Below are 14,442 nucleotides of genomic sequence, written 5' to 3' on the forward strand. Positions count from 1 at the left end.
CTAACAGTGCATGTAGGACGCTCTTCATTCTAGCTTTAAACTCTAAACGTTTGGAACTGGCTAATTCTTGTCACCGTGAGCCGCATGGTTCATTGTAGGAAATTTGGCAGGCACCTAGACTCGTTTTTAAACATTCTTTCTCCACTTCTGACAGTCTGAAATGTTTCTAGACATATCTAGCACCTCCTGGGGAGAAGCGATCAGCTCTGACTCAGAACCGTTGCTCTGGCTTCTCACATCCGTATCGATAGTTTCGAATAATCTGTATTAGTGTGCTACACCATGTCTCTTCTATATAACAGTCATTTCTAACAACCCTTCCGAAGTTGGCAATTGTGAATGCACTTTACAACAAGCAAGTGTCTTTATCAAACACAGCCGCTCTCTTTCATTTTCTTATACCAACCCATCAAGAAACTTCAGCCTGTTGGGGTACTCACCTAAATGTCTGCATGATTGATAATGCTCATATCGCAAAACTTGAGCATTAAATATTTTGGTAGTCACCCACAAAATCATTAATTGTGACAGATGTCCCTGCCATACAGTTCTTGAGCAGCGAAACCAAGCTTTGTCAACTCAGTCGTGCCCTCTCCTCCCTATTGGAGAGCTAGACATCCACAAGATACATGAGTGGGGCAGTCATTAATTACCCTTGAGGGGGTTTGGTATATGGTGACTATCTAAATACTGTATATGAGGGCTGGGCATATAGCTGAGTAGTAAGGTTCTTGCCTACCACATCCAAGGCCCTGGGTTCAATCCCCAGTACCTCCAACAACAGCAAAACTATAAGCCATTTTATAAGCCATATCATCACTGAGGTTTTACAGACAACACACAATGGGAGTTGAAACCAAGTGGAGTGACAATTAATGAGATTCTTTGCAGTCACAGCTGCATAGCCACACCACAGTCAGCTTTCCAAGACCCTCCCCTCTGTCTCTGTGCTAAGGTTTGGTCACCTCTGCCTTTTGTTTCGTGAACAATTCAGCTCCTAGTGAAACAGTGTAAAGGACAAACCCAGGAGTTTTCATACTGAGGTGGTTTTATTTCGTTTATGTTGATGTATAGTTACCACTTGTTTTTTATGAAGAAAGTGGTGGTGTGCTTCATGTTTTGTCCAATGGCTAGGATTACGTTACTGATTTATATGTGTCAAAATTTAGGAGTTCATCAGAAGGGAAACGTTGTGGAAGTGGATTTCATGGCTCTGACAACCTGTTTTCAAATATGCAAGTGAGTAAAGCTCTTATGCTCCACCGATAGGATTAACCCAAAGAAAGGCAGGTAAATAAAATCTGAGTCTTAAAAACGAGCTGGATGTATAGTGAAAGATGGTTATTGAGCTTTTTTTCTTTGGGAAGAGTTAGAGAGTTTGTTAGGTTGTTAGTGTTTCCGTGGACATAAGTCATTGGCCGCCTTCCTAAGTGGCTAATGGGCATGCCGAATGTATCTGTGCTCTGTGAACTCTCTTGGCTCATGGTAAAAGTCAGTGATTCGGTTGATGAGAGGCTGCTATGTTTATGATCTGAAGGGAGGTAACACCATTGTTGCTTGGTGCTTTAATTTTTTTTTTTTCTGAATGTAGTTGTGATAGTGATCAAAAATTTCTGTACTACTTTATGAGGTGGGTAATGTGAGGTGTTTGTCCCATTTCATAGATTAAAAATAAAATTTCATCATTCATTCAGTTCTGATCATCGAGCTGAAAATTGTAGTAAAAGAAATATTCTAGGTATCTAAGTCACATATACAATGAATATTAAAACAGTATCTAAGACAGCCCACTGAGCACAGTGTTCCCCTTCTTATAAGGCACTTATATACATATGCATGTGTGCACACATACATGTGTGTAATACAGACGATAAAAAAATTTGAACAGCTCCGTGCATAACTGAATGAAACTGATAATCCTTTACATTTCCGGCAAACTCAGGCTCTCTTTATTGGCTACGGACCTGCCTTCAAGCACGGCGCTGAAGTTGACTCCTTTGAAAATATTGAAGTCTATAACTTAATGTGTGGTAAGTGTGAACAGTACATTTCCTGTCTTCTGAAGCCAGGTGGAGGAGGGCGCACCCTTGGCACAGCGGCACTAGCTGCAGGCGTGCTCATGAAGCAAGAAAGATCCTTGTCTTTCAACATTTTTTTTTTCTCCTGACCGGGGGCCACTGGAAGGCCATGCAGAGCATGCCATCTTATGACTCATTGAAGTCCCATTTACACAACGCATGATAAAAGTCCAACACTCAGAGCCTGGGGCTAGACTATATGATGTTGGACTCAGCAGTGGTGGAAACGGTTGAAAAGAGTTTGGGGGCATTAAGAGGTGTCGAGAACACCAGCATCTCTGATACCAATGCTAGTTAAATGGATGACAATGTCAGTAGAATGGAAAGGAAGTTTCATGATGAGTATTACTTGCTTGACCCCTGACTTCTGGATTGGTGGATTTATGGTGGAAGTTTGCACTTTAAAATGTTATTTCTTTTCTTAAAAATTGTTTGTGTGTGTGTGTGTGTGTGTGTGTGTGTGTTTCTGCATATGTATCCATGTGGATGTGTGTCAAGTGTGTGGGGGTGCCCACAGAGGCCAGAAGAGGGCATCTCTCCCTCTGCCCCCCGCCCCCTAGAGCTGGAGTTCCCAGTGGCGGTGGCTGTGAGTCACCTGATGTGGGTACTGGAGACTGTATGTGGGTTCTCTGGAAGGAGTGTAACAACTCTGAAGAGCTAAGCCATCTCTCCAGGCCCTGAATTTTTTCTTTTTCTTGATAGTAGTATTGGGCATTTTCAGAGTGTTAGCTATGTCTTTTCTCGAGTACTTATGAACTTGAGTGTATAGATCCTCACCCCACTAGAGTAATATCTTGTGTAAAGTAAGTGCTTTATGATATACATGCATCTGTTACTATTAGTTTGTGAGTCTTAGATTCAAGTATAGCTGTGCTTGATTCCCAAGCCCACCCTGTGATGACTTAGGTAAAACACTTTCAGCACTCACCTACCAAATAGTGGTGATAACTTAGTCATTCTGAGGATTAAATTGAAGAATATCACCACAGCTGTTCACACGGATCTTATTTAACACAGATTAACTGTATTTATTACACACTCAAAGTTAAGATGATTTTGTGGAAAGTGTGTCATATATGCTGCACGCTGTGTTAAGAACAGCAGGTTCTGGCCAGAGTTGAATCGGTGACCAAGACCCAACACTGCTTGTACAGAAGACCGGAGCTTGCTTCCCAGGACCCATATTGGGTGGCTAACAACCACCTATAACCCTAGCTCTTGTGGGAAAAGATGTCCTCTGTTGTCACCAGGACTCATGTGCTCATACTTACATAGACCCACGCATACACATGATTAAAAATAAAATAAATCTTTTCCTTTGTTTGTTGAGAAAAGATTTCCTTGTGTAGCCTCGGCTGTCCTGGGACTCACTGTTTAGATCAGATCGGCCTCGGATTGCTGGGGTGAAAGGCAGGAGGCATATGCAACCATCTGCCTAAAATAAATCTTACATAAATTAAAGGTTCAGACATTTTGGTGGCATAGCACTTACGTCAGTATTAGAGCACCACATTTGGCATGGAGAGATGACTCTTCAGTTCTCCCAGATGACTCAGATTCAGCTCCCAGCGCCACCATCAGCATCACATTCGAACTGCAGGGTATCCAACACCCTCTTCTGCCTTCCACAGGTACCTATACTCACATGTGCACACACATACAATTAAAAATAATACTAATAAAAACCATGTATATGGGTAAAAGGACCCCAGATTCCTATATTTCAAAGTCAAGTGTGTTCTATCTTTTTCCATGCTAGTTAAATAGAAAGAGAATAAAATACATTGGATTTAAAACAATAAAATGAAACCCATGGTACAAATCTATTTGTTTGGTCTTAAAACTTCCCGACGAACTCTTTCACATTCTTGGTACTATGCAGATTTATTGGGTTTGATCCCAGCTCCTAACAATGGCAGTCATGGTAGTCTTAACCACCTTCTAAAGAAGCCTGTTTACACACCAAGTCATCCCAAAGAAGAGAGCTCCTCCGTGTCCCAGTGTCCAATCAGATCAACAGCTGATAACCTTGGATGCACGTGCGACCCCTGGGTAGGTATAGCTGCAACGCTTAGCAGCTTAACATTGTGTGTGTACACATGTCTCGTTCTGTCTCTCTGTCCCTGTCCCTCTGTCTCCTCTGTCTCTCCCTCTCCGCCCCCTCCTCCTGTAGAATGTGCTATTGAACCAGCTGAGATGAAATTAAAATGTAGAAGTTGGATGTAACATGTTTATTAAGCACCTGTACATTTACTTTTAACTAAAAACACATGAAGAGGACTACTTATTTGCCATTTCCCTATCTAACTTCTACATCTTTAGCTGTTTTTATTTCTGGGTGTTATGACCCCTTGGGGCAGATGGAGTGAATTCTAGAGAATCTTTTGAGTGGAGTAAACCCATTTACTGAATGTTCCTTCTTTAAAATAAACCATAACCTACTGCAGATTTAGGGGGAGCGAAATGTTCTTTGTTCAGATGGATATAATACACTGCTCCATTTTCATTAGTTGTAAGTACTATGCTAAGTACTGTGCTAAACACAGTGCTAATGTCTTAGTTGTAAAAGTACCTAGCAGTCTATGAGCCAAATGGACAACATTCGTAAAGTTAGTAATCAGAATTTATTTCATGCTTTCTCTTTTGCTTTACCTTTGATTTAGACTTAGCATCTGGATCAGAATTGTAAAGCAGATTTATAGGTTGAATTGCCAGAGATAATTTTGTCTCATTTTGCAATGGCCGTTGCTTGTCTTTCACTCTTCTTGTTGAAGAAGGAAAAAAAAAAAACCTCTCACTTATATGATACTTGCTAAATTTTCTTTTTGTTTTTTCTTGGACTAGTTAAGCTACAGAAATGATATAGTATACAATTAAAGCATATCTTTTAAATCCTTAATAATTATTTTGTAAATCCCTTGTAGATTGATCCTATGGAGAACTTTGAGGAACACTTTAATCTGACCACGGAAGATGGTAAGGCGTGCTACCCTCAGGTCTGAAATGTGGAAGCAGGCCCTTCCTGGTGTAAGCTTCAGAGATGTTCAGGGAGTTCTTTACAAAGAACCAGGAGAATGAGAAAACAGGGAGCCGTTTGATGAGTTTTTGTCACCAGATAGTCCAGTCTGTTAGTCATAAGGCAAGAAATGTCATTTTTACACTGAAAAGGTATACACCGTGTTTTGGGAAAACCATGTCTTTTAGACCATGTTGAAAGTGTTTTTGAAATTTTGAACATTTTTGTAGGTTTATAAGAACACTTTGATTTCCATTTAAAATACCTGGTGAATTTCTGTCTCCTTGGTCCTTAATTAATTGTAAGATGTTATAGGTTGGCTTATCTGTCTAAAGTCACTTCCTCACAACGTTTTTATTAATTTAAAAAATTCATTCCTCTCTCCTATCCCATACTTTTCAATGAAGGCTATGGCTTTGTAGGCGACAGGTGCAGCATTTCATAATTGTGACCTGGACGCTCAGGGTCACTTTGCTCCAATATTGATCTTGAAATGATTTCACTGATACTTTCTCTTTGCTGGAACAAAGTGCTGAATTCTGCGCCAGTCCTTGTTGAGGCGTTCTGTGTGAAATTACTCTTGTAACTGTTGGGATTGGGGAAAGCTTTTATCCCCATGGTGACACAATGTGTGGTAAAGACTGATAGCCTCAGACCACTCTGGAGCTGAGTTTGTGGGCTCAGGAGCAACAGGGTGGGCAAAGTGTTTATTCCTTACAGGCTTCCATCATCTCATCTGTCAAGCAGGTACAGGCTTACTTGTTAAGAGGATGTAGGAGACAGGATGACCATAGTCCTGTGATGTACCCAAGCCCTAGAAAAAGGCCATCAAGCCACTGTCCAAGGTGTCGCTGTGTCAGTCACTTCTTCTTAGTGTTTGCCTTCTAAATATCCACGTGTGTTTTCTTCACCTACTAACCAAGTGAAGAATGATTAAAATAATATTAAGGAATTTCAGGGGACTTCTGCTGCAGTTAAATTGGTAGGTTGATTGCCAGTACTTGTGAAATCCTGGGTTGGTCCTCCAGCACCATGTAGAATTAGGCATGGTGTCATGCACCTGTAATGCCAGGACCCAGGAGGCAGAAGTTCAAGGTCATCCTTGGCTACATACACACTGATTGTGAGACCAACCTGGGCTACATGAGACTTTGTCTCAAAAAGAATTTTTTCTTTTTTTAGTAGTGTAAATCCTCATGAACAACAATTTCTAGTTATTCAATGTAGTGTTCTCTTGTGATACTTTTATAAAACACTGATACTTCAGTAAAAATGGCAAAGTTTCAGGGATTCATGTTTGTGTGTGGTTCTGTACTCTGTAGTATCTGTTACATATTTATGGTTAAAAGCTAATTTCTTTGTGTCCTTTGTAGATTATAAATATTTAATATTGATTCGTATTATTAGTAACGCAGTTGTTACTTTTTAACCAGCTGTGTACTCAAATAACAATACACGGAGACTATGATTTATTTAATTAGCCTAGAACACACTCTTGAGTAATAATTACTCCATCCTAACCCTCCAAGCCAGTCTAGTTTCCTTCCATTCAGATTTCCCAGCCGTACTTGCTTTTTAATGATGTCCTAGCTCCAGTTCATTCCTCCCGATGCTTCCTGGTCCTCTCTCCTGGCTCAGTCTCCACTTCCTCTCTTGTTCTCCAACCCTCATTGGTCCCAGACATCCTGCCCTATTCTGTGTATTGCTCAGCATTGGCTGGTTGGTGTTTTATTGGCAATCCCTAGAACAAATGATGAGCATGTTTACACAAACTTGAGACAGGTGATACTTAGAATCAACATCACAACCCAGTGTCCAGCTGGAAACCAGACAGCGGGGCAGAGAAATCAGCATTTGAATGAACAAGGGTAAATTGTACACAGGCCGCAAAAACATTACGCCAATGATGCTTAAAAGAGGAGAGGGTTAATGCTTAAAAGAGGAGAGGGTTAGATGAGTTGTCCATTGTGTGGCACCAAATAACATAAAGCGTGGTTCTCTTCTTCCCTTATGACCCAAGTAGCGGATATTGATGGTAGTACTCTACCCTACGGAAGGCCCCGGATTCTGCAGAAGAAGCACAGCATCTGTCTTCTTTACCAGCGACAGTTTGTGAGTGGATACAGCCAGGACCTCCTCATGCCCCTCTGGACATCTTACACCATCCTCAGTAATGCAAGTACCTGTTACCTCTTCCAACTATGTGGAAAGCAGCTTACTGGCGTTAGTATGTAGCATTCACCACGGTTGGTGCTCATCAATGTTCATTGTCGCACACTGCTGTAGTTGGTGGTATACTTGTTCATTCTGCTTGAGTTTGGTTTTCTTAGCTAAGCAAAGCCATTTGAAGCCACTTTGGCTGCAGCCCCAGTGGCTCTTCTCCTCTCTTCGGCAACTTTTGCCTGTGATTTCTGATATGAAAGACGAAGTAGAGTTTTATCTCTTACAGTGTATGAGCAAAACACAAAACCATCACAGCAGAAGCTGTTTGCACATACAAGGACTACCTGAGAGCATTTGTCCTTTTCCTAGAAAACACCCATAGGCCAATGGGAAGCTGGAGAGGGTGGTGACTCCATGCCTGGGCCATGCAGTGTTCTGCTTCCTTCTCTGCTCCCCGTGTGACACTTGCTGACTCGTCACTGTTTGTTCTTCAGGACAGTTTCTCTACAGAGGACTTTTCCAACTGTCTATACCAGGACCTTAGGATTCCTCCCAGTCTCACCCACAAATGTTCCTTTTATAAAAGCAATTCTAAGCTCAGTTACGGGTTCCTCATGCCTCCGCGTAAGTACCTCCCACCTCTGCCCCATAGCTTTCCCTTCCCTTCTCTCTCAGCTTACTCATAAACCTCTCGTGATTCTGAGATGTGAGTCACTGCCAGAGAATATCCCTAGCCTTTGGGAATCTCTGGGCCAAGTGTCAGCATCAGATTAACAATAGCAAAAACGAAAGTAATAAAATAAATGAGTGAGAAATATCTTCCATGAATTCTGTGACACTGTGTGAAGCTTTCTCCCTCCCCTTTTTAAAAATAAAAATTACTAGTGAAAATTACACATTAGGAACACAATGTGGGAAACGTGACATTGGTCTAAGGCTTGAATGTGTGACTCATTATGTGTTGGGGGAGTGATTGACCTGGTGCAAATGCCTTTTTCCTGCATTTCCTTGAAAGCTCTGTGGGGGGTGAAAGGCTGTGTCCAGTTCTTAGGAAGGAGGTACAGCTTGGTAATGGTGAAGGTGACTGAGGAAGGAAGTAGGTGACGGTGGCACTTTCTTAAGCTTGTCCATTGCTGTTGAGCTTCCAGAATGGCCGCTTTTGAAGGGATGGCTCCCAACAAGAAGACTTTCTAAGGCCAGCCTTAAAAACCAAAAAAAAAAAAAAAAAGTCTCCAAGTCTCCAAGCCCTCAGCTTCCAGTCCAGCCCCCAGCAAGTGTCCACAGACAAAACTTGGCCATTGGACTGTTAGAGCTAACTCATTTTACACAAAGGAGCCTTGTGTGGCATGCTGGGGTGGGCTCCCGGGTGGTTTTCTCTGGGTGGTAGGTGTGCTGAAGCCAGAACTTCTGAACTTTCTTCCTTTGACTGTAAAAAAAAAAGTTTAAGAAGGTTGTAAACACAATACTCTGTCAGCTGGAATAAAACAAATGAGGTAAAAGTTTGACAATATACAGCTTGGGGCTTTCTTATTAAAATTTGTGTTTCTTTGATAAGTAATCAGAATAAAGAAATGAGTTTAAATCTTTTATTTTTCTAAGGAACTTGGGAAAATGTATTGCGTTTCCTTCTCCTAGAACCTAGGCAGCTCTCACAAGTTGCAGACGACACTCAGCTAACTTGTAAAATGTTTCTGTCTGCACCACAGGAAGTTGCAAAACACTGCTTTTGCCGTATGAAAGAGTCCTCTTTCTTTCTTTTTTTTTCTTTACAGGACTAAATAGAGCTTCAACTCAAATATATTCTGAAGCATTGCTTACTTCTAATATAGTGCCAATGTACCAGAGTTTTCAAGGTAAAAGCCTTTAATGATGGTTTCAGTAAATGTAAATTTGGTTGGTATGTAATAGAGTTTATGGTTTTTATTACAAGTGTACACTTATCAAATGCATTCTTCAAGTATTTGAACACAAAAACCACATATACATTCTAGTATCTGTTTGCTTTGTATTTAAATGTTACAAATATTTTTGGGAAAAAAGTATATGGCATTTCCTCTAAAGTTGCCTAGTGAATCCCATCAACTAACAGATCACTTTTCAGTATGGTTCCTTATATAAATAAAGTTTGGGTAGTTATTTTTATTTTTTAAATGAATAGCATCATTAGCCATTTCAGTATCTGATTCCTGTAAGAGTAAGTAGGCATTTCTATGTAAACTTATGATACAGAATATCACAGTATACCACAAATAAGGACAATTTTTGTCTATGATTCATGTATATTTTACAGAGGACCAATTCAGACATGAGTAGTTGAGTCTGAATCATTGTTCTTGCTGCTTTGGTGCTTGTGGTCACATGATCATTACTACAGCTTACGGTGCATATTTCTAAATACAGGGACAGGGCTGAATCCCATGTTTGCCCTTTAGTCCCTCTGAAAGCCAAAAGGGAGTCATCGATTTTTTTTGGGGGGGTGAGGCTGGCCCTAAGACTTAAGCCAATCTTGACCTAGTCTTCACTTATCACAAAGACTACCTTTGCTTTGTGTCGTTAGCTGGTTTCACACAGTGGCGGGGCACGCCATCCTTTTGACCCTGTAGCATCTCCTCTTGTCTTTCAGTTATATGGCAGTACCTTCATGACACCCTACTGCAGCGGTACACCAAAGAGAAGAACGGCATCAATGTTGTCAGCGGTCCCGTGTTTGACTTTGATTATGACGGACGTTACGACTCCTTAGCGACCCTGAAACAGTAAGAACATATCTCATACTATTTATTTGTTTATTCATTTATTTGGTTTCCTAGACAAGGTTTCTCTATGCTTTCTTGGCTATCCTGGACTCGCTTTGTAGACTAAGCTGGCCTCGAACTCAAGAGATCCACCTGCCTCTGCCTCCCTGAGTGCTGGGATTAAAGGCGTGCGCCACCACACTGGGCTCAAAAGATAGTTCTTAATGAAAGTGTATGTTGTGTATTTTTACAGAAACAGCAGAGTCATCCGCAGCCAAGAACTTCTGATTCCAACTCACTTCTTTATCGTGCTCACCAGTTGCAAACAACGGTCTCAGATTCCCTTAGATTGCGCAGGCTTGGACTCCTCTGCCTTCATATTGCCTCACAGGCCTGATAACATTGAGAGTTGCACGGTAAGCAGCCTTCCTTGCCGCCCTCACACACTGACGTGGAAAGTGTGTGTGTCTTACATTTGTTCACACTCTGGAAGAAACAGACCCCTAGGTGTACATAGGCTTTAGAGTTATATGATGGTGTTACACATAGTCCTTGTTTTTATATTATATTATTAAATATGTTTTGAGAGAGAGTATCTCTGGGCTCCCATGCCTTGGTGCATCATGCATGTGAGGCCCGTGGATGGGTGTGAGGAGTTGAGTCTCTTCCTCCACCATGTGCGATTCAGGGATTGACCTCAGGCAGTCAGGCTTACCCACTCAGTCTTCATCTCTGTGGCTCTGAAATTGATTTTGAAAAAGACACATCTTTGTAGAAGAATACCTTATTTTTACAAACATTAAAAAACCAGGTCAGAAACTTCTCATATGGATCAGTTGCTAAAGTCTAGACTGTTTTATGTTAAGAATTTTTTTGATATTCCAACACTAGACTTGTAATTCCGCTAGTACAGATGAGTGGGCAATGTTGTAGTCAGACAGCGCTTCAAGAAAGTTTTCACGTGTAACTTTTTATGGAAATCTTTCTTACATAGTATTTGTCATGCCAGCGGGAGGCTTTTTTGTTGTTGAGCAATTGTTTATTTTCTTCATCCCTTCTTTTCCTTGAGAGATAAAATTGTTATTAAGTACACCAGTTGCCCAGTATGTTTTATAAGCCCATAGGAATGGCTTAATAAGTACTAAACATTAAGTATGTTCTGGAGCAAGTAGCTGAAACATCAATACAGAGACTGAAGTGAACAGGGAGTCTCCTGTAGCAGGGGTTCAGCAGTAAACCGCTTTGGTGCCCTGCTGTGTGAGTCAGTGGTGCTGTAGGGACCCAAGCCGTTCCTTTCTTCTGTCCCACCATGCTTAGCGTGTGATTTGGGACTATCTGAGCTAACAATGGTTTCTGCTTTTTAGATTTCACATTTGAATTTTGTACCAAGCTTCCCCCGCTGCACCCCCGCACACCCCCCTCCCCTGCAAAAAAAAAAAAAAAAAAGCAGTGCTAAACTTACTCTTTCATCAAAATGATGTTGACTGTCAAGAGTCAGGCATCCCTCCCTTCTTCTACTCTGGCATTCCAAGAAGGACCGCCTCCGTTTGTTGATGGAAACATTGTATCCAGTTTGTTAATGGCAGCATACTTAGGAGATGCTAAATACGGGACGTAAGCCAGAAAGAGGGTTGTTTTAAGGAGTGTCACACATAGTCACTGGTCCTTCTGCTCCACCTCTGGAGGAGTGACTAAAGATTAGTTGCCTGAAGAGACACTCTCTTTATGCGTACTCTTTGCCCATACTTGTGAATGTTGAAACAAATGGAAACTACCTACTGGTGAGGAGTTCTTGGAGTCAGCTGCTCCCCTCAAAGCCAGAGGGGAGGCTTGTGGCCAGGGATGAACTGAGCAGTAGGCAGAAGGAAACGGAAGAAGCTTGGTGGGAAGTGGCTGCTCTGCTTTGTATGGGAAAGGTCTGTCTGTCATTTTTCAAGTAATAAGGTCCCAAGAATGTAGCCATTACATTTATTTATAATGCGTGTGTGTGCGTGCAAATGCCATGTTGATCTCAGAGAACTGCTTTCAGGCATTGGTTCTTTCCTTGCTCCCACGTTTGCCCAGGGGATTAAACTCATGCAGTGACGTGTGGCAGCAAGGACCTTTGCCTGCTGAGCCATCGACTGGCCTCATAGGCCTTTTTGACATGTTTTTGACTTCCTTCCATGGCCATTTTCAGAAATGCTTACGGTGTATGGGTGAATCGTTTCTATCCATGTTACCTCACTTAGCTATGATCTCTACGTCCACTGCACAGAAAGGCTGCCTGTGGTTCTGCTCCGCTCTCATCTAAGTTTTGACTCTCTTCAGGAGTGAAATTGCCCTTCACATTATTTCCCAGTGCCATTTTCATGCAGCCATAAGGATAACACCTTCCTACGGTACCTAGAGTTTATATCATGCACTTGTTCGCCTCTTTGTACTTGATCTTTAACCCCCCCCCCCCCCCAGCATAGGGGCGGGAGAGATGGCTCAGTGGTTAAGAGCACCAGCTGCTTTTTCAGCACCTCTGGGGTGGAGTCTTAGCACCAACATGGAAGCTAGCCACCATCTGTAGCTCTAGTTCTGGGAGAAGCGGTCACCTTGTCTGTCTTGGTGCACAGATCATGCATGCGGGCAAAATATCTATTCGTATGACATTTCAAAATAAATAAATTTCAATAAAAAATAAATAAAATAACTCCCCTAGAACAATATGGGAAAGGAGTACAACACATTCATGTAACCAGAAACTGAATCCATTCCCTGCCCCTCCACTCCCATTTCTTCTCTACCATGCTATATAGTTGCCATCTTACGGTATTTGTTTTAACTTGCAGCAATAATTATTTTTGCACCCATGCAACATGTAACCATCTATTCTCAGTTTGTTTTCTTTCCCTCAAATTCTATACATATCATTCAACAGACATGTATGTTGTGCATATTGGAAAATATGCTACTCAAAAGTGTGGTTCATGCCCTAAATGGATCCTGTGACTTCTGTCATCTCACACTCTGTAACGTCCTAAGTATAGACACTGGGAAGAGAGAGGCCTTACTGAGAAGTGGGCTGAGTGTCACTGGTGACTCTCCCATCTTCTGTCGTTCCAGCACGGGAAGCGGGAGTCCTCGTGGATCGAAGAGTTGCTGACGTTGCACAGAGCCCGGGTCACCGATGTGGAGCTCATCACTGGCCTCAGCTTCTACCATGAGCGTCAAGAGTCAGTTTCAGACCTGCTGAGGTTGAAAACACATTTGCCAATCTATAGCCAAGAAGACTGAATATTTTTTTTAATGCACCAGAAATCTTTTTCAGAGGATCTTATATTTTATACCGTCTGTTACACTTTTGCATTGTTTGGAAACTCTCAAGTGGAGTTGAAACTGGGAATCCTGCATGATGCCAGCATCTCTGGGCTGCAGGGTGACTCGGCACACTGGCGGGGTGTTCCTGTCCTGTGTCGTGCAGATTTCCTGTGTGAGAATTAGATGTGTTATTAGCACACTGGGAGTAACAGGGCTTTACTTCACACCCAGAAGTGCTCTTGGGTCAGGGAGAAGGGGCCATGAACATGGTCTGCAGACCTGGTGGTGGAATTATTGTTGACAAAGCTAACTAAAGGATGGGGCAGTCCATGTCACGTTGAAAAATAGAAAGTGGTCCTGGATTAATTTTTACTTGGAGTTTCAGTTTTAACTATTATTTTGAGGCCCCATTTCTGTCTTTTCTGTCTCCTCCTCCAAAAGCCAAATCATTAGTCTTGTGCTTTTAAAACAAATGGTGATTGGATCTCTTCAGATTTAGTGGCTCTCACAAATTGGACTTTGATGGGAAATTTTTGACTCGTGTATTGCTAGTTATTATAAAAGTTGTTCTCTACATTTGTACACACACACACACACACACACATACACACACACAGAGAAATAAACAGAAACTGAAAACAGCCTTGAAAATGGCTCTCTTAGTCCATTAAAATTGGGTTTTATTCGGGTGAATGACCAGAGAACTTGTTGGCTCTTGTGGTCCACAGGTAGCCTGGCTCAGCTCTGAGCTTGGCTTGGAGCTGAGTAGATCTGAAGACAACAGCGAATGACACAATGAAGGCAATTTTTCCTCAGCGTTGATTATGCCTTTGTTCTACCCTGTGAACCTCCAAAGGCTTTGTTAAATTCTAGGTTTCCTGGGTCCATTTTTGATATTAGTCTACCGAAGATTTTCATACATTCTTCATGGGATAATCATTTTTGTGTCATCCATAAAGATGTTCAGATAATAAAACTTGCAAGAAAAAATTTACATAAAACTTAGAAAGCGTCGTTTTATTTTTAGCCCATTGTCTCTGATGCACATAATTTTCAGTCTGTTCTTTCCTTGTTCAGTTTTAGTATTGCCTGTCATTCTTTCTGATGCTTTGTTTGATTTTATCTTATCCATTCCATTCTGCTGTTGGTCCTTCCCACTAAT

At 41.6% G+C, this 14,442-nt stretch overlaps 1 protein-coding gene across 1 annotated transcript in view; it reads left to right on the plus strand.

Moving 5' to 3' along the window:
- Enpp1 (ectonucleotide pyrophosphatase/phosphodiesterase 1) overlaps nt 1–14,004 on the plus strand; it is a 56,591-nt gene extending 42,587 nt beyond the window's left edge. Inside the window, exons 16-25 of the mRNA XM_051164205.1 lie at nt 1,170–1,239; nt 1,943–2,030; nt 3,961–4,130; nt 5,003–5,054; nt 7,115–7,269; nt 7,752–7,881; nt 9,030–9,110; nt 9,881–10,013; nt 10,246–10,408; nt 13,086–14,004. Coding sequence (XP_051020162.1) covers nt 1,170–1,239; nt 1,943–2,030; nt 3,961–4,130; nt 5,003–5,054; nt 7,115–7,269; nt 7,752–7,881; nt 9,030–9,110; nt 9,881–10,013; nt 10,246–10,408; nt 13,086–13,256 — 1,213 coding nt within the window. The 3' untranslated portion in view covers nt 13,257–14,004. The remainder of the gene's footprint in view (nt 1–1,169; nt 1,240–1,942; nt 2,031–3,960; nt 4,131–5,002; nt 5,055–7,114; nt 7,270–7,751; nt 7,882–9,029; nt 9,111–9,880; nt 10,014–10,245; nt 10,409–13,085) is intronic.
- Nucleotides 14,005–14,442: the final 438 nt, after the last annotated feature.

This window comes from Acomys russatus, chromosome 21, assembly GCF_903995435.1.
Source record: "Acomys russatus chromosome 21, mAcoRus1.1, whole genome shotgun sequence".
Classification (NCBI taxonomy): Eukaryota; Metazoa; Chordata; class Mammalia; order Rodentia; family Muridae; genus Acomys; species Acomys russatus.